This window comes from Stylophora pistillata, chromosome 2 (genome assembly GCF_964205215.1).
Source record: "Stylophora pistillata chromosome 2, jaStyPist1.2, whole genome shotgun sequence".
In the NCBI taxonomy this organism is placed as follows: Eukaryota; Metazoa; Cnidaria; class Anthozoa; order Scleractinia; family Pocilloporidae; genus Stylophora; species Stylophora pistillata.
In genome coordinates this window covers 20,630,879-20,654,490 of record NC_142520.1, presented here as the reverse complement: position 1 = coordinate 20,654,490, position 23,612 = coordinate 20,630,879, and the positions used below count along the sequence as shown (strand labels likewise).

Below are 23,612 nucleotides of genomic sequence, written 5' to 3'. Positions count from 1 at the left end.
ATACCTCATAGCATGACTCACGTCATACCATGAGGTAAAAAGGTAATAGTTAGCTTGCCATTTGTTTTTCCCGCAAAAATTATAAAAAAAAAAAGGTAATAGATAACTTTCCATTGTTTTCTTCCTGCGCAAGTAACAAAAATGTCTCCTTCCCTGTCCCCCTCCAACTACAGTTCAACCAGTCGGGGGTGGTGAGTGAAAAGTTTTACATGTCATCAAAAAGCGTGGTTACCTAATTGAGCTTGGTGTCTAAGTTCCTTCAGAAAGTTATCCCCTAAAAAAATTATAGTCCTACTCGTGTAAACGAAAACTCTGTGAAGATTCAAGAGACTTTCTTAGCAAAGATTTGGGAAACCGTCAAGAATATCTTTATTGGAGCATCCTCAAATGCAGCTCTATGTACGCAGGTGGAGATGTAAGGCTTTGGTTTATTGCCAAGGAAGGGTTTAATCGCCTTGATCAACCGGACCAGATTTGATTTTGCGTTCAGTCGTACTAGCGAGAAACATGTCATACCTACACACTCATTGGAGAGATGTTGAGGTAATGTGTACTTATTGACTGAGTTTGATCGCGCCGGACGGGAAAAATTTGGATCGAGGTCATGACTTACGAACCTCGCTGGGTCTTAGGCCAGATATCCGGTCCGTCTCAGTCATAAGTAATTTATAATATGAATATTTGTAATTTATAATATGACTGACCAAACTCAGTCATAAGTAATTTATAATATGAAGTGTTGAAAATTTTGACAATTTTGTTTCAACCTTAAATAGGCCCACGTAGGACAGCCAGAAAAAAATAAATCAACGATACACGGGGGTCTTAGTATAAATTTCCTAATGTTTCTTTTGCTAAAGTATTTTTTCTGTACTTATAAGTCTTTGTTAGAAATATGATAATGCAGTCCTTCCTTCATCCCTGCAAAAAAGATTCGAATGGGGTATAAATGTGCGACACACCAAATGCCCATGCCCTTTTAGTTTGAGAAATGCCACTGATGGAAGAAAAAATAGTGACTATACATGTAGAGTTCTCGAAGAAGATACCACTCGATGGACACGGATTGAACCACAACGAAACGAATTTAATAATCCAATATGCCTACCTGCCTTTCTGTGCACCCTTTAAATCATGTAAGACAACATGAAATGTACATGACTTACACGAAACATTCTACACTGACAAATTAGAAATAAGTTTTTATTGACCCCTTACACTATATGTGCAGAAGGTTCATTTGACAGGAGTTAATTATAGTCATAATTTTGATTAATATCATGCACTATTTAGCATTTTAAAGTTCTATGTATGATGAGGTGTAGAATATTCCAGAAATATTTGCTTAATGCTGATTGGCTGAGGCAGATGACATTTTCCTAATCTCAAGGGTACTTTACTGGATCCTAATAAGCTGAGCATGTCATTGGCAATGAGATGGTTTTGCTCATGAAATGGGTTTCTGAGAAAGTTCACTAAGGGACCAACCATTTGACTTTTGAGGAGGGGGGTGGGGGTGGATGATTTCTGGTCATCAAGATTTTCTTTTTTCTAGCAATCTGCTCTGCAGGATATTTTTTTTCCGATTTTTTGGTACACTTTTTCTGAAACATTTGGGCTGCATGTAATTGTTTTCTTCCAACAAGTGCTTGCAGGAAATTTTTTTTCAAAATCACCCACCCCCTTCAAAAGTTAAATGGTCGGCCTCTGATATGGAGCCATTACTTTTGTGTAGAAGGGTTGTGAAGGAGGACATAGGGTAGAATCCTGGAAGGGGTCTTAAATCTTTAATCTTTAATGGGGGTGCTCCTAAAACAGTAAGAACTATACTAGGAGGTATTGAATCTAAAATCTATATTTACATTAATCAAATCCAATTTGAATTTAAGAACATCCTAACATAATTTGTAATAAGACTAAACTGTTAAGTTAATTTTAAATTTACACTAAACTAGTTTACACGCGCATAATAAGCAAAACCTTAAATAGTAAATTGAGTAATAAAAAGTGAATAAATAAGTAAATGATAAATGAATAAATAGACAGATGAATAAATAAATAACTAAGGAGGTAAGTAAATAAATAAGGAAATGACAAATAACAAGTGCAGTTGAACCTTGATTAACCAGACTTGTTGGGACTGGACGAAATAATCCAGATAATCAAAGGCCTGAATAATTAAGAATATAAATATTAATGAGGAACAAAACGGATCAAAGTAAGAAAACGATATTTAATCCTAAAACAAAACATTTACAAATTGTTTTGTAAAAGATAATTATGGTCTACATCTTCTTCACTGTCCTACTTGAATACCTGACTACACATGTGTAAATAACTATCAAAATTAAAGAAAAATGTTTTTTACATTAGCCTAAAATGTTGAAGTAATTTGTCTTAAAGAAGAATGCTGTGATTTTAAAAAGAATGTGGCTACAGATCTGTATCATGAGAAATAAATATTCATAAAAAAATTGGGACCAGAGAAAAAGTCTGAATAATTGAGAATTGACTTAACATGTAATATTGTTCTCAGGGTTTCTCTTATTTTCTCTGTGGTTGAAAGGAGGGGGATGGGAAGTGGGTTACCATCGAGAGTAGAGAGACCCTACCAATACTACCAATAATTGAGTGATCCCATCAAGAATAAGCTACTTGTGCAGAGGACCTTTCTGCAAGTGCACTGACGTTTAACCTGTATGTTTTGTAGGCATGGAGGAAAGAAGGTCTTCCACTGTCAACAACAAGTAATGAAGCTGCCAAAATGTTTGATGCTTCTCTCACACAGGTAAAGATTTATATTGAGGCAGCTATGTTGTAAAGTTCTGTGTTAATAATTGTAGTAGACCTTGTTACCCACCCAGATATACTTGTACTAAAATGAATGTTCTGTACAGTTAGCTATTGTGTCACATTATGCCCACTAAACAAAGATACCAAGTTTTTTATTCTGATCTACCATTGGTTGACTTTGTTACATTGATTATTCATTTTGTTTTCCCAACTGCTCTATCTAGTTTTTTGGGCTGATGTTTTGTTTTTAAGGTTGTAGCTCATCTTGAAGATGACAGTGTTGGTGGTCTGCAGAACTCAATAACTAGGATGTTGCAAGCAGATCCTGACTTTGGTAAATTAATTTTCAAGCACAATTTTATTATTATTATTTGAAATAGTCATTCACATGTCATTCAGTGTTTGAGACTCAATAAATTTCTATGTTTTAAAGACCTCCCAAGCAAAATCAAAACAAGAAAGTCGGCATGCATTCAACCAGCCACTTCAACAGACAATTTCTCAATGGGCAATGATAAACTATTCATTCATGTTTGACTAGACTGCATTTTCAAGTGTGAGTTCAATTGTTACAAAACCTGGATAAATTATATATATTTTTTATGATGAGTAGATCATGTATTAAAATAGTACACAGTCAAATGAATGTTAGGATTGGCCAACTCTGTACCAGGTCCTTCAAGGGTTATGTTGCTTTGCATGGTCTTGATCTGTGTTGTTATACGAGGTGCAGCCAAAGCCTTGGAAATTCTTTGAAAATTGTATGTCAGCAGAAATTTTTCTTTCCTTAATGGGCAGAGCAGATCATTAATCTATGTGAAAAGAAAGGTGCAGCCAAGTGAGTCTGCAACAAATTAGAACCAAAAAACTAGACAACAATGAAGAAGCAGTTATCATTCTCCTTATACACTTTTGTTACGTGAATTTATTTTTTAGAATTAATGATATTTAGTTTCATTGATAGTTTGGCACAAGAAACCTCCCACATTGACCAGTAGTCTCTGTCTTGACTCATTACATACAGTTATGGGTCATGTCTTGGCATCCACCTGTCTTTTTGATTTGAAGCATTCTGATGCTGCTCCCACATTGATCTGTAGTCTCTGTCTTGATTCATCACATACAGTTATGGGTCATGTCTTGGCATCCACCTGTCTTTTTGATATGAAGCATTCTGATGCTGCTCCCTTCCATGCTACAAAAACTGAACTTACCCACAGGGAAACGCTACATCTCAGTGCTGCAAAAGAGTTGGCCGCTGGGTAAGATACACTGTTTAAGGACATAAGGTTAAGCCCAGCTATGTTAAAGATTATAAAGAGGGGAGAGCGGAAGGACAAAAAGTGAAGTGAACAGTTATAAATCAGATCAGAAAATGCGGGGGAGTCAAATTAATAAGCTCAAAAGCATGCTAAACATGTTTTTCTTGAAAACTAATTCAGAGTTTTTGGTCAAAACTATACTGACAGGGGTTCAGTCTTGTTCAAATCCTCATAGTTGACATGTGTCAGAACAAATAAGTAAGTTTCTAAAGAAATTGTGGTGCTGAGTCGGTGGAGCTAACAAGGTAATTTGTTTGTATCAAATAAGTTGAAGCTGTAAATTTGCCACCATAAAGAGTTGAAAAGCCAACATTTTGAGCATTAGCGTCTAGTCAGAGTGAATGGCTAATGCTCAAAACCTCAGCTTTTAACTCTTTATGGTGGCCAATTTACCTCTTCAACTTAGTTGATATAACCAAATTACCATGTCAGAACAACAGTTGCATATTTAGTAGATAAAAGTACCAAGGCTGATTATTTGAGCTTGGGTTACCTCTGGTGAAACGTTTGCAAGTTTTAACTTACCAGGATTTATTGAGGGAGAGAAAAACGAGGGAATTTATTATATGGATCACCTACAGATATTTCTTTAATCAGTAGGAGCATTTGTTAAGTTTTCAAACCTATTTTCGAGGGTTCAGAAACTTTTGGTGGTTGCTGCTTTCAGAGTGTATGATAATACCTTTCTTTTTGTTGTTCAAAGTTGGAAGGGAGTAAGTTAAGGGGTGTAAAGGTTTGGTCAGCCTGTGTGAGTGGTTTTGAGTGGTTTTGAAGGGAGTAAGTTAAGGGGTGTAAAAGTTTGGTCAGCCTGTGTGAGTGGTTCTGAGTGGTTTTAAAGGGAGTAAGTTAAGGGGTGTAAAAGTTTGGTCAGCCTGTGTGAGTGGTTTTGTGGTTTTGAAGGGAGTAAGTTAAGGGGTGTAAAAGTTTGGTCAGCCTGTGTGAGTGGTTTTTAAGGGAGTAAGTTAAGGGGTGTAAAAGTCTGGCCAGCCTGTGTGGGTGGTTTTAAAGGGAGTAAGTTAAGGGGTGTAAAAGTTTGGTCAGCCTGTATGAGTGGTTTTGTGGTTTTGAAGGGAGTAAGTTAAGGGGTGTAAAAGTTTGGTCAGCCTGTGTGAGTGGTTTTGAAGGGAGTAAGTTAAGGGGTGTAAAAGTTTGATCAGCCTGTGTGAGTGGTTTTGAATCAAAGGTTTAATTTAAAGCCCCCTGCGATCACATCCATGATGTGAGAACTGGCACATAAACTAAATCAGTCAGTTGTAACCCAAAGTTCCTGTTTGCTTGAGCTGAAAATCAATTCCTTTGAGGAGAATTTTTCAGTCAATTTCTATCATCCAATAGCTCCCTTCCCCCTTATCTTTCGCTAGTTTTGTCTCGTCTAGTTCCTCGAGTTGGCAAATCTACATGGGCAATCAAATAATTTAAATATATAGTATCTTGTGTTTCATTGTGCCTAATTAACTCTTGCTTTCCATCATACATATCGACATGAATTAGAGCAGAACTTTTCAGGTGAGTGTTCAAGTATCCCCCCACGTCTTGCTGCTCATGACACCTTTAATTACATTGTTGTAGAAATGTCCCTAAAGCACAAGACATTTGGGATGACATTGTGATGGTGTACCCTACAGACATACTAGCATTGAAGATGCTCTCTGACTACAGTACATTTTATGGTCCCAAGGAGAGGGTCAGAGACAGTGTGGCAAGGGTCTTTCCACATTGGAAGCAAGAAACACCATTATATGGGTACAGTAATGGCTAGTTTTGTAATATTGGCGACATTTAGTAAGTAATTTTAGTAATTTATTTAAGGTCAATTACACAGGGAGTGGTTGCCCAGATCTCCCGAGCCAGAGGCTCATGAGAAAGTGATTGACAGAGAAAATATAAAAAGCATTATGTATATATAATATTAAAAAAAGAGTTATTCGATAATAAATATAATGTATATTGTAATGAGTTGATGCAATTTATATGTGGTGACCAATGCTGAGAACTTTCCAAAGTGATTAATAGTCATCGTCAAATTTGTTATATAAGTGAATTTCCCTAGTTTCTGCCGTAGATCAGTTTTGTTTGAAATTTAATAGCCTGTTGGAATAAAACATGAAATGTTCATTTGGACCATGGTTAAGCATATCAGGACTTTGAAATGGTATGCACCAGAGCGTGTAATGTCGCGAAATCATTTCAGAAAGCCATGGATGGACGCAGGCGCCTCGACCAAATTTTGTCAGTTTGTTAGGTTACTGTATTTTATTACTTATGGAGGTTTCGTCAGTGCGCTACTTAATTTAGAGCTCTGCTATTAGAGCTGCTGATTGTGCCTGCCTTATCTACTCACATATTAAACTCAACTGATGGTACAGTTTACGTATACTTACGTTACATGTATTATAAGTACAAAAGCATTTATACATGCATCAACTCAGTACAGGTATCTCTTTGGCTTACATGCCTTTGGTCTGGAAGAAACAAACTTCTACAGAGAGGCAGAGAAACAAGCTCGTAAGGTAAGTTAAAAAAAAAAAAAGAGTGAAAACTTGGGGGGAGGGGGGGGTGGATTCACATTTGGTAATGTCTGTTCACGAGCCAAGTGGCCCATCAGACGGGCGCCTTATCCCGGTTTCCGTAGCATGAAGTGACTAGAAGTATTTCTACTCTCCCTGGATGGGATGCTAGTCCATCGGAGGGTTTCCCCCAAAATGAAATTCTTTGGTACCTAAAGCTGTATTTAAACACTTGGGTGAGACATTATGATTGTATAGTGTTTTGCCCAAGAACACAACAAATGCCCCAGGCCAGGGTTCAAACCTGGATCACTCGATCCGGAGTCGAGCGCACTAACCATGAGGCCACCGTGATATCACTTTTTCTTAATTTTGTCCAAAACTGCATCAGTGAAAACAGAAATCAAGGTTGGGGATGTGGTATCAGTAGGAGAATGGGAGGCTGGCGCTTGTCTAACGTGCTTGTTTCCTTCGTGACTTTTGACTTCTATTTTGACCTCCGCAGAATGTACTTAACTGTAACGGAGCTTAACTGGTTAAATAAGTACAAAACAAACAAACAAACAAAAGAAGGCAAAAAAGAAACAACTGAACAGAAAAATTTAAAAAAGAAATAAAAAACAAAAGAAGTACAAAAAAACCGACAACTGAGTCGATAATGACGTGCAAATTGGCCTTCGAAAAAGAGATTCCAAGGATGACGTCTTGAGCATTAACCGTTCGTCAGAAAGAGAAACAAAAAACAAATGCGCTCAAAGATAACGAAACAAAGCAATGCAGAACAAAAGTGCAACATCAACAACTAAATCAAGAGTGAAGTAACTTCACGACTTATCGTAGGCTCCATATCAATACATTGTTTTCAGCTTTCGTCGCTGTTTTGTGCAAGAGTCTATGGCATCTAATATCTGGGTGTTTATGCACCTTCCTTTTACTGTTAGGGATTGGAGTTAATTCCAAAAGACACAGGGGCGACACATGCTTTGGCTCATGTTTTGGAGATGGAAGGCCGTCAGGATGAAGGGATTGAATTTATGAGTAAAACCATAGAAAACTGGAAGGTATGTCAGATACATTTTTATTAGACTGCTTCATTTCAAGGCATCAACCACCTTTTTTTTTTAGTACTCAAGTCAGTGTCTGTTCTTTCCACAAATCGTTCCATGTGTACTGCACCGTTACAAGCTGCAGCGACTCGTCTCGGAGGCAGCGCGAAGCGACGATTGTGCCGCTTGTGACATGAATAGGGTTTATTTTAAGTGAAATTCTTGTCTCTGTGACAAGAATTTTGTCGCTGCAGTTGATCTCAAAACCCAAACCTAACCCTAACCCCTCACCCTAACCCTATTCCAGCGACTGATTTTCGTAAATAAACTCCATTGCAAATGTGAAGATTTTTCAATAACCTTAGTGCTTACTTATCAGGACTGGAACACTTAGGTCTAGTGCTTTAAAAAGAAGACAGACCAGAAAGGAATTTTTGCATTTCATTTTATCATTGTTGTTGTTGTTATTATTATTATTATTATTATTATTATTATTATTATCACCATTATTATTATTGTTATCATGTATAAAGAAGCATTTCTTGTTTTGTAGAAGTTTAGAATTGAAAACTGTTCTTATTAGTTATTAACAAGACAGTTTTATCTTGTACATACATAATTTTCAAGAACTACCCTTGTTAGTTGATTTTTCTGATATTATCCTTTTTTCTAGTTTTAATGGGCAAATGAAGATCATTGTTATTTTATGTATTATAATTATTAGTATTACTATTATTACTATTATTATTATTACTATTATTATTATTATTATAATTGTTTTAATTGTTTTATTTTTTTTTAAAGAAGTGTTTGTCTCTTCAAAATTTTGGTGCAATAGTAAGAATTGTACGCAGCGACGAGTTCCCTAGTGTATCTCAGCCTTTACGACCTTTGAGTCAGTATTCAGTTCACTACGACTAACAGAGCTTTTTTCTACACCTGCCAGCCTTGTGAGTCATTAACTTGCCACAATTTCTGGCACTGGGCTTTGTATCATATTGAAAAGGTATGCTATCAGTCAACATTTGCTGGTAAAGACCAATCTCAGGTTTGACGTGACACTTTCCAAAGGTGAATTGTGAATTTTTTTTCCGATGAAAGTAAAATGCTGATAGAAACAAGAGGTAATCAAAGCAATTGTAACAAATCTGAGCAGTGAGTTGTTAAATACGTTGCTTCGTAGGAACGATGTGAATATGATCACATTTTGTATCCACAATTCAGTTGAAGACACAATTATAATGATATTCGGGCACGCGGCCCAGCTAATAATAATAATAATAATAATAATAATAATAACGATAATAATAATAGTAATAGTAATAATAATAGTACTACTAATAATAATAATAATTTTATTCACCATAATCACAAAAATTAGAACAAATATTATGATAAAATGCTTGAAAATCGAAAAAAATGTGTTAAAATGTCTAATAAAAATGTAAGAAAAACTGGAGGATATACACTATGATAGCAATATTTCACTCTAACCATCAAAAATATTTACAAACAAATTAAGATAAAATCCTTAAAAAATCGAAAAATACATGAAAATATTGACTAACAAATTATCTAAAAAAAAAGAAACTAGCTATCAATTGGCAGTCTCTGAACTTTCGATATCTAGGTCTACATTAGTAAAATCCAATTTAGGCCTTCTAATTGTTCTGGATCCTCTTAGGCAGATTAGGGCGGATCTTAATAATGCAAACGGTGTTTTTGCCCTGATCCAGGAAATTGTCTTTGAATAGTGTTCTCCTTTCTTGTCTGCAATGAGACTGTGATGTCTCAAACTTTCTTGGCCCATCCCACCAGTCGAAGTAAACACAATCGGCGTAACTGAACCATGTTCGATGTCTAGAACACGTCTTGAGTAGGGACGCTTCTTCTCATTCTCATGCATGCGGTAAATCTGCTGCTGTTTCAGATTTCTGTACGATTCAGCGTTTGGATGACAAAGTCGAATATCGAAAAATGCAAATCGATTGTGTTCCCAGAAACCACGGGCATGAATGTCTAGCCTTGCATCTTGCACTATGTTGGAACCACTATTTAATTTCTCTCCTGTCGTGTCTTGGAGTTGGGGCTCGATTTCCACATCTTTGCAGACAATTCCTAAAAGCTCAGCTTCTAAGTCTCTAAGTTCGTTGGGGCGCTCTATAATAAAGCCACCCTTTTTGCAGACCATTAAAAAAAATAAAAAGACATAATAAGAAAAATAATTTACACTGCTAATCGCCGTCGCAAAGTACAGCAACGACGCAGCTAAGCCATTGTGCTCCTTATTCAGCTTAAGTATGTACCGACAACTGTCAAATGTATCAAGACTATGGGACACCAAAATCCCTCAAAACAGGCGGGTTAAAAAGATAAGAGAACAGAAACTTGTACCCCCTGAAGTGGTTTCATCCGCAATTCTTTTTGTGTTTAATTTTTTTACGTTATGAATTTAACCGTGTAATTCCTCATCCCCCTAGGGAGAGTACGAAGCAGCCCTGGATATCTACGATTCGGAGGTAAATTTACATGTGAATAGCTCATTTCCGAATTCCCCTTTGCCTCATTTTCAAAACGAGTCCTGGTGCTCATCCTTTCATATGATAATAAGTTTTCATTCACATGCAAATTAAACTCATTTTCACAGGAATGGTTGAGCACCAGGCCTCCTTTTGAAAAAGAGGCCAAGGGTAATTCGGAAATGGGCTAGTGACCTTTTACGTCATGACATCCTTATGTGTGCGTGACGACTTTCATTTTCTTATTCACAGATGTTACCAAGATTTAAGGCTAGTAACGTTTTTCCTTTGACGGATGGATCATCTTTGTTGTATCGAGTGCAACTGGAAGGTTGGTTAATTTATTTGCCGCTGAAGTCCTGTCTGGTAATTAAAACTATTATTGTCTATTATTATCCAACTGTGCTTCGCAGAGTACAAATAACGCGCGAAACGCATACAAATATCATGCGATATTTATACTCCAGAAATATCCCCGAAATTCGCTCGCACTCAAATACCAATTTGGCGTGTTGGATAATAAATCTCTTAGTAGACTTTTTGTTGGGTAGTATTGCTGAGTATTTTTCCTCGTTGTTTGTATTTTGACTTGCCTTACATGCTCTTCCAAATCCGGCGCAACTCGTTAAAAATACTCAGCGACACTACACACCAAAATGTCTAATAAGATATATTTATCACCACTTCTAAATCTCATTTATCGGTGTGCCATTACCTTTTCAACCCTTCTCCTCTGTAGTTTATGAAAATGTGTGAATGGGGAATTAATATCTCTAATGTTAGTAATAGTAAAGGCTGATAGTTTCTAAAGAAACTGTTTGGGGCTGCGTCGGTGGGGGTAAGGAAATAATTTGAATATATCAACAAAGTTGAAGTGGTAAATTGGACACCGTTACCATTACAAAAGCTGACGTTTCGAGCGTTAGCCCTTCGTCGGAGCGAATAGAGGAATTGTGGGTTGTGTTTGCTTTTAAACACGAAGGCGCGCTAAATAAGGGAGTCTTCCCTGGGAAGACCTAGACTCATTTGTCACTCACCGTTGACGTGTGCGGGTCAAATTTAAATGCTGGTAGACGAACAAAAGGAGCTAATGAGATATCTATTGTTTACTTCCACCAGCATGGTGGCATGAGGTAACGTGCAAAACACTGACTTCTATCTCAAATTTACCGCCACAAATAAAGAGAAAGGAAATACAAATCTCCAAAATTCTTGTATTGTGATGAAGACGTAAAACAATTTAGAGGAATGCGCCCGCTGTTCACTGCTTTGGAGTAGCTGTAGCTCAAGCTGACTTGACTCTAAGAGTTCTACATCACACGAGGGTAGATTGATAAATGGTCCAGTGGGACCCAAGGCTCCTTTTATAGCGCGCCTTCGTGTTTAAAGGCAGAAAATGGAGCTACATTATTGGTGGGAACATGGCAACGAGAAAAACACGAATAAATTAGTGGAATGAAAAGCGTTCGTTGATACCTGTGGGATTTAGACTGCCGGTTTGAAAGATGAGCTTGTGTTCAAGAGTTTTACCGCTTTCCGTGCTACCTAAGTGTAAGGGAAGACCGCAGATTACCATATGTTGCTTAGAATGATTAGGTAAATTAAAAATGTCTAGCGACTGGTTTCGATGTGTCCTTGTCATTCCTTTCACCCTTTCCACGTCGCGAAGGTGTTCTCGGAATCGGTCACCTAGTCTTCTGCCTGTTTTGCCGATGTAAATCTTTTTGCAATAAGTGCAAGTTGTGCTATAGATTACATTGGCGGAGGTGCCAATTTACCATTTCAACTTTGTCGATATATTCAAATTAGTAGTAGTAGTAACCCGAGTGACCGATAACTGCAGGCGTTTGTTCAACATAAGACACTTAATCATGTAACTTTTTAGGTATCCTTGTCTGGATGTAGTGGTATTGTTTGTTGTTTGGAGTAGTATTCTTTAAATATTTTAAGACATAGGTCTATTGCTTTCATTCCTGTAACTTGTTTTAGTTTTTAAATTGATGAGGGTATTGTGTTTGAGTAAGATCAGCGTCATGCACTTCAGTTGCACTGCAACAGAAACATTATTACTTACGGTTTTTATAGACGTGATGTAAGGTACGAAATGCTGTTAGGCACTGTCTAGAGGCATCTACCTTTTTATAAATTTGAAATGTTTTGTAATTGTTTCTGGAAACAAGGAACACAACAAACGAAATGAATAATGTTAAAGAAACGGAAGGACGATCAAGTGTTGTTTTTGCAGGAGTCGATGTTGGTGACAGGTGGCAACAACTTTGTCAGTATTGGGAAAGCCACGCCGAAGAGCATTTTCTGGTAAGTGGACTGAATAAGAGAGCCAGCGCTGTTGCTTTGTTTTTTCATATGATGACAACTGAAAGAAACACAATTCTTTTTATGGTTTCTGAAGGCATTCAATGACAGTCACATGCTTATGACCACACTTGGTGCAAAGAATGAGGCTTTGACGATGAAGCTGTTGGATTCCTTGAGAAAATTTGTGAGGTATGGGTTCTATTTTCATTGATGGCTAAAGGGATTCTGAAAGCTGTTCGCTACGATCAGAAAGTAGTCTCCCATTCTAGAAGCTGTGAAAAGTGTCCTGAATTGTTCGAATTATATTTACCCTGGCACTCCGTAAGAGGCCTGGATAGGAATTTGGGCTTTGTTAAAAAATTGGAAAAGTTTAGCAGAGGGTCAACTGAAGATTCGCCCAAAAGCAAGCCTAACAGCGGTGCGTTTGATGTCTCCACTTTAGGGAAGGCTCAGGCCCCAACTGTGAAATATCACGTGTAGTGGGTCTCGCAATCTGCGAGGCATTTGTGGAAGCTGATAAAGTGAGTTTGTAATTATCATTTATCGGTGTAAATATTTTGTTTTGCGTGAAATCATGTGAAAACGCGTATTCACCTTATTTTTCTTAGGGAAACTTCGACAAGGCTGTGACGATTTTGAAACCTCTTCGTTATAAAGTGGATCTTGTAGGTTCAAGTAGAGCTCAGGTGAGGGTTGCTAATCTCTTTACTCATTGTGTAGATCAGTCTCCCCTAAGAGGGACAAGCATCTGATTTCTCCCGACATTATCGTCCCTGAATTAAACATTAAGGTCGAGAGAGTAAAGGAAATGATCGCGAACCCAAGAAGCTCTTAATCGAGAAAACAATCCCCTTGTAAGCACCGTAGGAAATATACTGAGAAAAAAAAATAGAAATGGAAAACTTGCATACTGATGTTAGGGTGTAAAGGGTAAAACTGAATTATGAGAATGTTTTTCGTGTCTGTAAACGTTTAGGGAGACTCGAAATAGTCTATCACCAAAACCTAGAAAATAAAATATGGTTTTCTTTTTGTAACGTGATTAAAAAAAAAAAAAAAAGAAAAAAAGAAAGAAAAATAAATGAGCTGACCGGTCATTAGTAATTTTTTTTATTTACTCAAGTATCTCATGACTATTCACACTTAGACGCGAGCCAAGGAAGGGGTCGAATACATTAAATCGAGGCTTAATTGAAGCTTCATAAAGTCGAGGCTTTCTTTGCCTGAGTTTCTTCCGGATATGTTTTCTAATTGTGCTCGCGTTTCTGTCCTTGTCTATGTTATAGCGAGATGTGTACGAGTTGTTCTTGATAAATGCTGCCATGCACTCACAGCGAAAAGAGGATCACCAATTTGCCAGGTATTCATAGTACTTGTTCAACTAATTTATCAGCTGCTTTATAATTGAGAAGTGACATGTCGTTATGTATATCAAACAGGAGAAAGTATTTTACCGGATTCCAAGACCATGAACAGATTCCAAAATGCCTATAACAAATCTCCAGGCCTGTCTTTCGTTTGTGTTTGTTCAAATCGGTACCAGAAACGATCCGATATCCAAGCACCTGTCACGACTTAAACGATTTGATCACTTATTTAAGACGTTCCTGATTGTCGATGAAATTCTCTTTGACAGTAGCATAGGAAATGTGAAGAGCACAGTGAGGAGAAAATGCATACTGATGTTCGGTCATAAAGGGTTGATTATTGTCATAATTATTGTAAGCTTTCTCATAGAGTGTCGTAAAGCCAAACCAAAGCAATCCTTACAACCAGTCGTGGCAAGGAAAATATCACGGGAAACCAAGGAGACCTCGAAGTAAAAACAAGAGAACTGCTTAAAGCGCGGGGAAACCGCGTGTGAAGGGCCGAGATGCCTATAATCATCTCATATCCAACAAGCGCGAGGGGAATAATTGTGTTTTCAAAAATGCCCCTAAATATAGATAAATCTTCCTAACTTTAATTTGTATGAACGAATGGAAGGTTTCAATATACAAATACACTTTAACTCGCGCATGGTTTAGTGGCTCATGACCTATGATGGCTAAGCCAATGAAAACTCTTGAATTGCGGCATCCAACTCTCCAGTTTTTAATAATTATAATTTTTATAATGGTAATGATTATTATTAATAGTTTATGTTGTTTACTCTTCGTGTGTCTGCATTTTTTATTCTATTTTTCCCCAGGTGTCTTATCGCCGAAAAGAAAGCAAAAAAGGATAAAGCTCCGTTGACGGACAGACTGATGGCACAAGCTCTTGCTCTTCAATTGGAATAGGTTGCAAATGGTTGTGTACGGAAATATGGATTTTAAGCTCACCTCGCCAATACTTACGTTATACGAAACACAACAGAAAGAAACTGTTAATAAAATAACTTTTGACGCCAGCATTTGATAGCGCCTTGCAGCCAGGTTAGTCCAGTTGGATCTTCTCGACACGCTATGACCTAAAGGCTTTTTCTTTACGGAAAGTTAACCAAAAAAGGAGAACCGGTTCATAGGCGAATTGACACGGGATTAGGTCGTGAATACAATTTGAGAGTGCCACGCAGTGTTCCACCACATCCTCTTTTGACCGTGTCAAGAATAAACGTATTTTGTCATTGTTAGCGCTAGAAAAATAAAGTAAAGTATTGCGATTTCATTATTCAACTTTACTAAGTAGAGTATAAATAACGGGCGAATAGAGTAAAAATATGCCATGATTTTTTCATAGGTGGTTCTTCTGCGCCTTCTCCGTTTCTCTGTCTGCCTCACTTTTCCCGAGTTAGAAGAAATGCTTATACAGTAGAGGAATAAGATAATAAATAAGTTATCAGACATATTCGTAGATCAGAACTGCCATGAAAGCTGACGTGTGGGTGTGGTCGGCTCGAAGTGAGCCTATCTGGAAAAAGTTGACCGATTCCGAGAACACCTTCGCGACGTGGAGAGGAATGACAAGGAAGCATCGAAACCAGTCGCTAGACATTTTAATTTACCTAAGCATTCTAAGCAACATATTGCAATTTGCGGTCTTTCCTTACACTTAGTTAGCACGGAAAGCCGTAAAACTCTTGAACAAAAGCTCATCTTTCAAACCGGCAGTCTAAATCCCACAGGTATCAACGAACGCTTTTCATTCCACTATTTTATTCGTGTTTTTCTCGTTGCCATGTTCCCACCAATCACGTAGCTCCATTTTCTGCCTTTAAAAGTACACACAACCCACAATTCCTCTATTCGCTCCGACGAAGGGCTAACGCTCGAAACGTCAGCTTTTATAATCGTAACGGTGGCCAATTTACCATTTCAATTTTGTCGATATATTGAAACTATCTGGAAAAAGCCCTCGGGCTCCCCTTCTGGCACGGCTCTGGCGCATTTGCTCAGTGAAAGCGTTAATTGTAATTGAGAACTTAAACCTGAAACAAAGCATAAATTGTCAAATAAGTTGCGTTTTTCTGTGAATTGCGAGTTTCTTTTTCTGCTTGAAGAAATAAAGGAGAAGTTGTTATGATAATAGTGCAATGTTTTCGTGTAGTCGTCCAGCGCGCTCCCTTCTTAATAAACAAGTATTTCAAGCCTTGTTTTGTGGAGGTCTAAATGGGTACCGGCAAATTTCATGAAAATTTCCTGGTCACTTCATGCTACAGAAACCGAAGTTAAGCACCGGCCTGATGGCTCGTAAACAGTCTTTACCTTGCCTTTGAAATTGAATAAGTGTTCGCAAATCTCTTATGCAAGGAGTGTAAAATAGTGAAAAACAAACAAACAAAAAAACAGAAACAATACGCTATTTGTAAGGTAAAATGATGAAATCTGTACTCGACCTAGCCGCAGCTTGTCCCAGTCCCTAATGTCGTCGAAATGACTTTGTGTTAGATTTAAGATCTAATCTTTTGTCTTCTTTTATTTCGGGCCGTAATTAGACTTTTTTCACTAGAAACGCGAAGATGAAAGTTTAAGATTCACTTTTTCTATTAAAATGCTCGCTGTCAGTTCCTTTGAGATTAGAATGGAATTTACATTCAGTAATTTCGTAAATTTAGTTCTTTTTTGAATTATTTCGCCAGTGCATTCGCAAAGTCCTTAACAGGACGACTTTGTTCAAATTTTTCACGAGAAAGCCAAGAAAAAAAAAAGATAACTTACAGAATCGGTATGTTTTGCAAGTTTCTAAACGGCTGCGAGGGAGACTACATATAAAACTATAAATGGAAATAAAAGCATGTAAATACCTGCACGTGAAAATCTCGAGAGTTGTTGGATATTTGAATAACAATGGAAAAAAGTAAGGCTAAGCAGCGTTGTTATACATGAAAAGCTGCAAACTACTCCTTAGACGAGATGTATTTTTTGAAATTATCCTCCGATATATAGCTTTGGTAAAAGGATATGGACTGAAGCAATCTATGTTTTTATTGATTAATTCATAGACAACATCTTTGAATCAACTAACTTGGACTAAATTATTTTTGGTGCCCTTCCGATTTTAATTAACGCATTTGGACAAATCATGATCCGGAAAGTTTGATTGAGGTGATAGTAAATACTTGACAGTTTATCTATTGTTTACTTCCACCAGCATGGGCATGAGGTAACGTGGGAACCACCTACTTCGATCTAAAATTTACCGCCACAAATAAAGACAGTTTCTGGTGGAGAAAGGAAATACGAATCTCAAAAATTCTTGTATTGTGATGAAGACATAAAACAATTTTGAGGAATGCGCCCGCTGTTCACTGCTTTGGAGTAGCTGTAGCTCAAGCTGACTTGACTCTAAGAGTTCTACATCACACGACGATTCATTGAAAAATGGTCCAGTGGGACCTAAGGCTCGTTTTATAGCGCGCCTTCGTGTTTAAAAGCACACACAACCCACAATTCCTCTATTCGCTCCGACGAAGGGCTAACGCTCGAAACGTCAGCTTTTATAATCGTAACGGTGGCCAATTTTCCATTTCAGCTTTGTTGATATATTGAAATTATTTCGTTACCCCCACCGACGCAGCCCCAAACAGTTTCTTCAAAACTATCAGCCTTTATTTAAAAATAGTTTATGCAGAAAAAACTGAACGGGGAAGTCGTTGTTTGAGGAAATACTTTTCGGAGTCGATTAATTTTGCTTTGTTCATTAGCTCCTTTTGTTCGTCTACCAGCATTTAAATTTGACCTGCACACGTCAACGGTGAGTGACAGATGAGCCTTGGTCTTCCCAGGGAAGACTTACTTATATAGCGCGCCCTCGTGTTTAAGAGGCGGGTAAATTCAAGTTAATCGACGCCGAGCTCTTCGGACAGTTTCGTTCGTAGAACGAGGAAGGATACCGCAGCGCTTTAGGCTGGTTTCCCCAGAAGTTTAAAAGAAAGCTGCAAATATCGCTGTGAGTTTAGACATATTAATTAACTGAACTTAAATTGGAAGAGCATTTTCAGTCATTCACGATCTGTCACCAAAATTCTCCGAATCTCGATTTAACTCTTTTTTTTTTTTTCATGGGCATTAACGAAAAGATATAATGAGCGTGACGATTGCTCGGCACGTGCGTTTAAGGCACTGTACATTTTCTCTCCGTTCTCTGCAAAGCAAAAGAGCCTGCGAGGTCTAAAAATGCCGGCGAATTATATATTTCCGATTCAATTTTCACTGGAGCTCATCGTTTCTTAAGTTATAGTGTGACGCCGTTAGACGCGGAAAAAATGCCAGCATTCGGGAAATTTGTCAAGAAAACAATAAGTTCAATTTTATTTTCCGATGTTTCCCCCGGTGTTGCTATTCTGTATTCTTAAAGTCCCTCCTGCAAGTCCCAACCAGGCTGTTCTTTGACCCACCTGAAATTTTTCCTGCGCATATGGGTAATTTTTTCTTTAACTGCTCCGGTAAGGCAAACTTTGAAATACTGGCACACTTGCACACAGCTCCGCTATGTGAGAAATATTCAAACAGGATAAGAGCTCATGTTATTGTGTATAAACCTTACAATTCTCTCTTTCCCAGATGTCCCATCATATTAATTCAAGTAGTTATGTACCCCGTCTAGACTGGGTGCCCATTCCGAGGCACTGTGCACTGGCAACAAAATGGACGTTACTTTTAGACACCCGTGTGCCCGCTCCCAAGAACCTGCATAAGCACCTAGTCTGAACGGAGCCTGAATTAGCATAAGTTCGTGTTTGAGGACATTGGAAATGCAATATTTAAAGAGGTCAAATACACACGGTCATTCATTCATGACCTAAGCTTTAGAATTTAAATGTTTTTCTCTTAAATCGATTCACACAGACAGACAGACAGACAGACAGACAGAGAACCTTTATTTTAGCACGATAGTAATAAAAGCTATGCAGCTTATGGGGTCGCTGAGATATTGTGTTAGGAAAGTTTTATCCTTAGAAATTAAAATATTCCAATAAACAATAGAGTTTTTACCATAAATAGAGCTGAAACGTGGCACCCCTAAGGAGTCTGACGCTCGTAAACAGTGACCTGTATTGCGTTTCAACCAAAAATTTTAGACGTAAATATTTCCATTATATTTAGTTACGTCATAGTTTTTAACAATTAAATTCTTAGATAGTTTGATATTGTTACTTACTAGGCATATATTTTGTTTTTAAGGTTTAGTATTTATGCACGACCCCATAAGCTGCATAACTTTTATTATTATCGCGCAGTGGGACTGAATTGAAATCACTGTTGAGATACCAAGGTTGGTTTACAGTGTCTGGAAGAAGAGTTCAGTAAGATGTGCATCTACAGTACTTTAGGCGACTGTCAATGACTGTGATCTAGTAGTCACTGGCTTAATTCGATGAAAATTGAAAATATAAGACACGAATATTTTACTAGTCAGTGCAGGTCTCAAAGATTACAAATATTTAAGGTCTGGATCAATCAGTTGTAAGGCAACGGCAGATCTGTTTATTCAAAACAAGGTAAGGTTAACCTAACTATTTTCGTGACAACGCAAATGGGGGTTCTGTCCTCGTGTACCGGTTCACGAGAGCCGATACAAAAGACCGAACAATACACAACAGCTAATCAATGACTCCTAAACAAAGAAAGAACAATGGTAATTCCCTTGTGAACCGGTACACCAGGACAGAACCCAAATGGGTGATTTATTTACGTTGGTAAGGTTTGAATAGAGCCTCGTGAGAACTCAGTCTGCAGGTAGAAATGAACTCAAATTTTTTACTAACACACTAAATTCTGATTTGATAACCACTACGGATCAAAGCTTGTATCGCTCTTAAATCTTGTGGTAGAAAACTATTTTTTTCTCTCTTAATGCTGCATCAAAAGAGTCAAGTTATATAGATAATGAACGTGCCTTTCTCATAATAAGAGAAAATTGTATTAACATAAATTCCTGTCTCGCTAAAAAGCGTGACTATGAAGTACGTCGTATATTGTCACTCATTCGTGACAAATAAACACAATCTGGAGTTTCAGCAAATTGACGAATCATTTGTAGAAAACAGCAGGAAAAGTAGGTTTAGTTTGAAGATTGGGTCATGATGACTCAAAAAATGACTCTAAGGTAATTAATATGCAGTATTTCGGTCAGGGTATAACTAAACTGATTAGTATGCAGTCTTTCAGTCAGGGTATAAACAATCATTGGATGCGGTTTTGTGATATCCGAAAGAATCGCATAGCTTAAAGTAAACACGCGCTCTGATTGGTCAATACGTCAACCGGAAGAGAGGGTATTTAGCGTGGAATCGCACTGACGCATAAAGCGATATTGCTGACGTGAGTCGCGAGCAAAAATTATTGTTACGAACGTAAAAACGTAAATACAACTAGTGCTATGAAAATATGAACAAATATGAACAAATTAAATTTATAGAAAACGAATGTCTTCCAACTTTTGAATTGAAATTGAAATTTTTAGAAAATTGGAGGAAACCACTCACGCTCAAAAGTAAGAGAAAACGCATAGAAAAAAATCACTGGAGTAACTTTTAATAATTCTCCAGTAAATATTTCCATAAACTTTCAGTCCAGCATTGACACCAACGAGCGACTCCCTGCGATGAAAGAAAAACAGTTAAAATTGTGACTTTTAACTGAACTGTTTTTCGCCAGAGTTTACCGAGAAATTCGAGTCTTAATCATTGAATACACTTCTTTTTACAACTGTAAAGCACTTACCGGTTTTTTGTAGATCTTGCTTTGATACCGGAACGCTTGAAATTTTCATTTCGCTTGAGGATTTGACCATTCAGTTGTTGATTGTCGGCGCCACATTCTGCCAAGTTGAGTGGTAGCCGGCAAATCTCTGTCTTAAATAACTCCGTATTGTGTACTTTTAGTTTTTTTGTTGAAGATTGTAAAATGTGAGGCACCGCTTTCTCCACGAGTTTGAAATAAAAGTGGTTTTCTTTCTAAAAATATCTTGTTCCCTCCATTCGCCAGATATTGACACCTGACTTTGAAAGGGTTTCCATCGTTTGCGCACTGGCGTGGCGCACAAAAATACAAAACATCTGGTTTCGCCTAGTGATTTGGTGGCTTTAGCTATGTGATGCAAGAAAATTCACGAGGTACAATTAAAATTGTCGACGGTTCAAACGTGAACGACTTACCTTCCTTTCCATTCCCTTAACAATGACAGATCTGACAGTTGACTTTAAAATGGCTTTCTTAAGGGCGCGCGTACGGAATAAAAACAGACAATAACATTGCCGTTTTAATTTCTTGTTTTCTTATTTTTATTCTGTTATGCGATTCAAGAAAAATTCACTACCTGACTCGTGAATTCCACGTTAAATTTCACTTGAAAAATCGATATCGGTTTTTCGCGTGAAATTTAACGTGGAATTCACTCGTCAGGCAGTGAATTTTTCTATATAATCAAGGTCGGGGTAAGTGTTATCAGCTGAAGCTGAAGGCTGAGGCCGATAACACTAGCCGAGACCTTGATTATTCCGAATATCACAAAAACCGAATCCAATTATTGTTTTATTATAAATTCTTTTAGTATTTTCCGAATCTTTATCTTCAAGTAATTTTTCAATTTGTCGCTGGGTCGATGAAGCGAATCGAGAAGTCATTCTTACTTCGCTGTGCCTGATATCGCTCCACCGGAAATCATGCATTGCGCGCGCAACCCACAGATTATTCTGTGATTCTGTAGGTTGCGCTGTTTCCCAGAATTAACTGTAGGCGTTTAGCCCATGAGAAGACAGATGGTGACTACAATGTATAATAAAACTAATTAGTATGCATAAAGGCTAAAAGTTTCTAAAGAAACTGTGGTGCTGCGTCGGTGAGGGTAGCAAGGTAATTTGGTTATATAAACTCAGTTGGAATTGTAAATTGGCCACAGTAATGAAGGGCCAATTTACAATTTCAACTGAGTTGATATAAGCAAATTACCTAATTAGTATGCAGTCTTTCAGTCAGGATGTAACTAAATTAATCAGTTGAAAGTTGAAATCTTAAAAAACCCAGATTTACAGTGCTAACATAACTGTCATCAAGAGGTCATAAGTGATGGTCTCATCACTTTCACTTGGTTTCATGATCATGAGAATCACAATCGTACAATAATAGGTTTACGGCTATAAACAAGATTTAAGGAGAGCTCTATTCCGACGGCACAGTGTCGTAATGACAGGACTTTTTCTTTAGCAAAAAGCGTACAACTACATGCTGCGTTAGTCAGTGTTGTTACCGGGATGATGTAATTACTCGGGCTTTCCGAAGGAAACGCCCGAAGTATACATTCGGCTTTGTTTTTGTTTTTTGTGTGTTCGTTCACAAAATGGAGTTCCACTACGGCGCATGCGTGAAGTGTAAACGCATGCCTAGAGTGAACTCTAGAGCGCATGGTAAAGCAATGCCTGCCTTCGTGGACTGATGTAAGCGAAAGAAATTCGATGCCTATTACGCTCAGTATAGATAGAAAGTCACACATCGTTATCAGTAGACCCCCACTAAAAATTATGGAGCGTTTTGGGAACGGGTCAGTCCGCGAATTTTACAAGAGATCAATTTACGAGTGAACCCTCTATCGAGAAATATCAAGCGAAACCTGCTATATCAAACCTGATCAAACGAGCTATCTGATATTATGTTTACATGTAAACACAACCGTGTATTTAGACGTGATCGAGAACCCAGTAGAATACAAGAAGCTGCTCTGAAACGTCTCAGAAGAAAGGGCAGAAAACTGAAGGAATTTGTTTATGAGGGTCTTCGTCCAAGCATACCGAATTCCTCTTGGTTATGTCGTTATGTGAAGGTTAGAAGTTACAAAGAATTTCTGTAAGCTTAATACGAAGAGGATAATACGGTGGTCCATAAGTGCAAAACACTACTTTAAAACTGAAAACACAACACACACAAAATGAAAACACAACACACGCGCTAAAAACACGACAAACTTATTTGAAACACAGTACATTTATCTGAAACACAACACATTGTGTTTTGCACTTATGGGCCACCTATGGTGCAAAAGTGCAAAACACAACACAAACACTGAAATCACAACACACACAAACTGAACTTGGAAACTTGGAACTTGGAACTTGTACTCCCAAATAGCTGGGCTAACGCTGGGAGATATAGAATAACTAATTAGTAGTGCTAATAATCTACGATAAATATGTGAAGTCTAAAAGAAACAATAAATGTAAATAGTTCAAAATCTTTTCAGGTGGTTCGGGGTCTTCATGTTCTGAATGTCCCTTATGGCTAATGATTTAAAAGAAGTAATGTTCTTGGCTTGGACTCCTACTCCAATCTACACTGACCCTAGCAAAACAAAAACGGCACCTTATAGCCAAGCTAATGAGTTGGTATTTGGACAAAATTCAGGACAACAGTGTGCTGCAATTAGTTTATGCTCTTTTATTTACAATAACAAACAAGGAATCGATTCTGTTAATGATCTGGTGTCAATAATCAATATTGGAAATCAGTTGTATTCAAGTTTGTCTCAGTTAGCCAGACAATCATTTTTAATGAATAAAGGCTGATAGTTTCTAAAGAAACTGTTTGGGAGCTGCGTCGGTGGGGGTAATGAAATAATTTGGATATATCAACGAAGTTGAAATGGTAAATTGGCCACCGTAACAAAGGGCTAACGCTCAAAACGTCAGCTTTT

General features: G+C 37.6%; 1 protein-coding gene across 2 annotated transcripts; it reads left to right on the top strand.

Moving 5' to 3' along the window:
• Positions 1 to 254: 254 nt before the first annotated feature.
• Positions 255 to 16,010, top strand: LOC148737692 (tetratricopeptide repeat protein 38-like). Of its 2 annotated transcripts, XM_088747382.1 has the most exons (16): positions 255 to 543; positions 2,711 to 2,788; positions 3,046 to 3,127; positions 3,920 to 4,055; positions 5,685 to 5,858; positions 6,550 to 6,625; positions 7,564 to 7,683; positions 8,615 to 8,674; positions 10,149 to 10,187; positions 10,440 to 10,518; positions 12,433 to 12,503; positions 12,598 to 12,692; positions 12,946 to 13,024; positions 13,112 to 13,189; positions 13,790 to 13,863; positions 14,695 to 16,010. In XM_088747382.1, the coding sequence occupies exons 1-16, from the start codon at positions 508 to 510 to the stop codon at positions 14,783 to 14,785; spliced, it is 1,368 nt and encodes a 455-aa protein (XP_088603508.1). In that variant the 5' UTR covers positions 255 to 507; the 3' UTR covers positions 14,786 to 16,010. The 2 variants fall into 2 exon arrangements, with proteins under 2 accessions (XP_088603508.1, XP_088603509.1); XM_088747383.1 differs by lacking the exon at positions 8,615 to 8,674.
• Positions 16,011 to 23,612: the final 7,602 nt, after the last annotated feature.

Bases quoted from the DNA above. Each gene is read 5' to 3' on its own strand.
- LOC148737692 (XM_088747382.1), top strand. From the start codon at position 508: ATGTCATACCTACACACTCATTGGAGAGATGTTGAG. The intron at 12,504-12,597 runs GTAAGTGGACTG...TGGTTTCTGAAG, and splicing joins ACGCCGAAGAGCATTTTCTG to GCATTCAATGACAGTCACAT. The intron at 13,025-13,111 runs GTGAGTTTGTAA...TATTTTTCTTAG, and splicing joins CATTTGTGGAAGCTGATAAA to GGAAACTTCGACAAGGCTGT.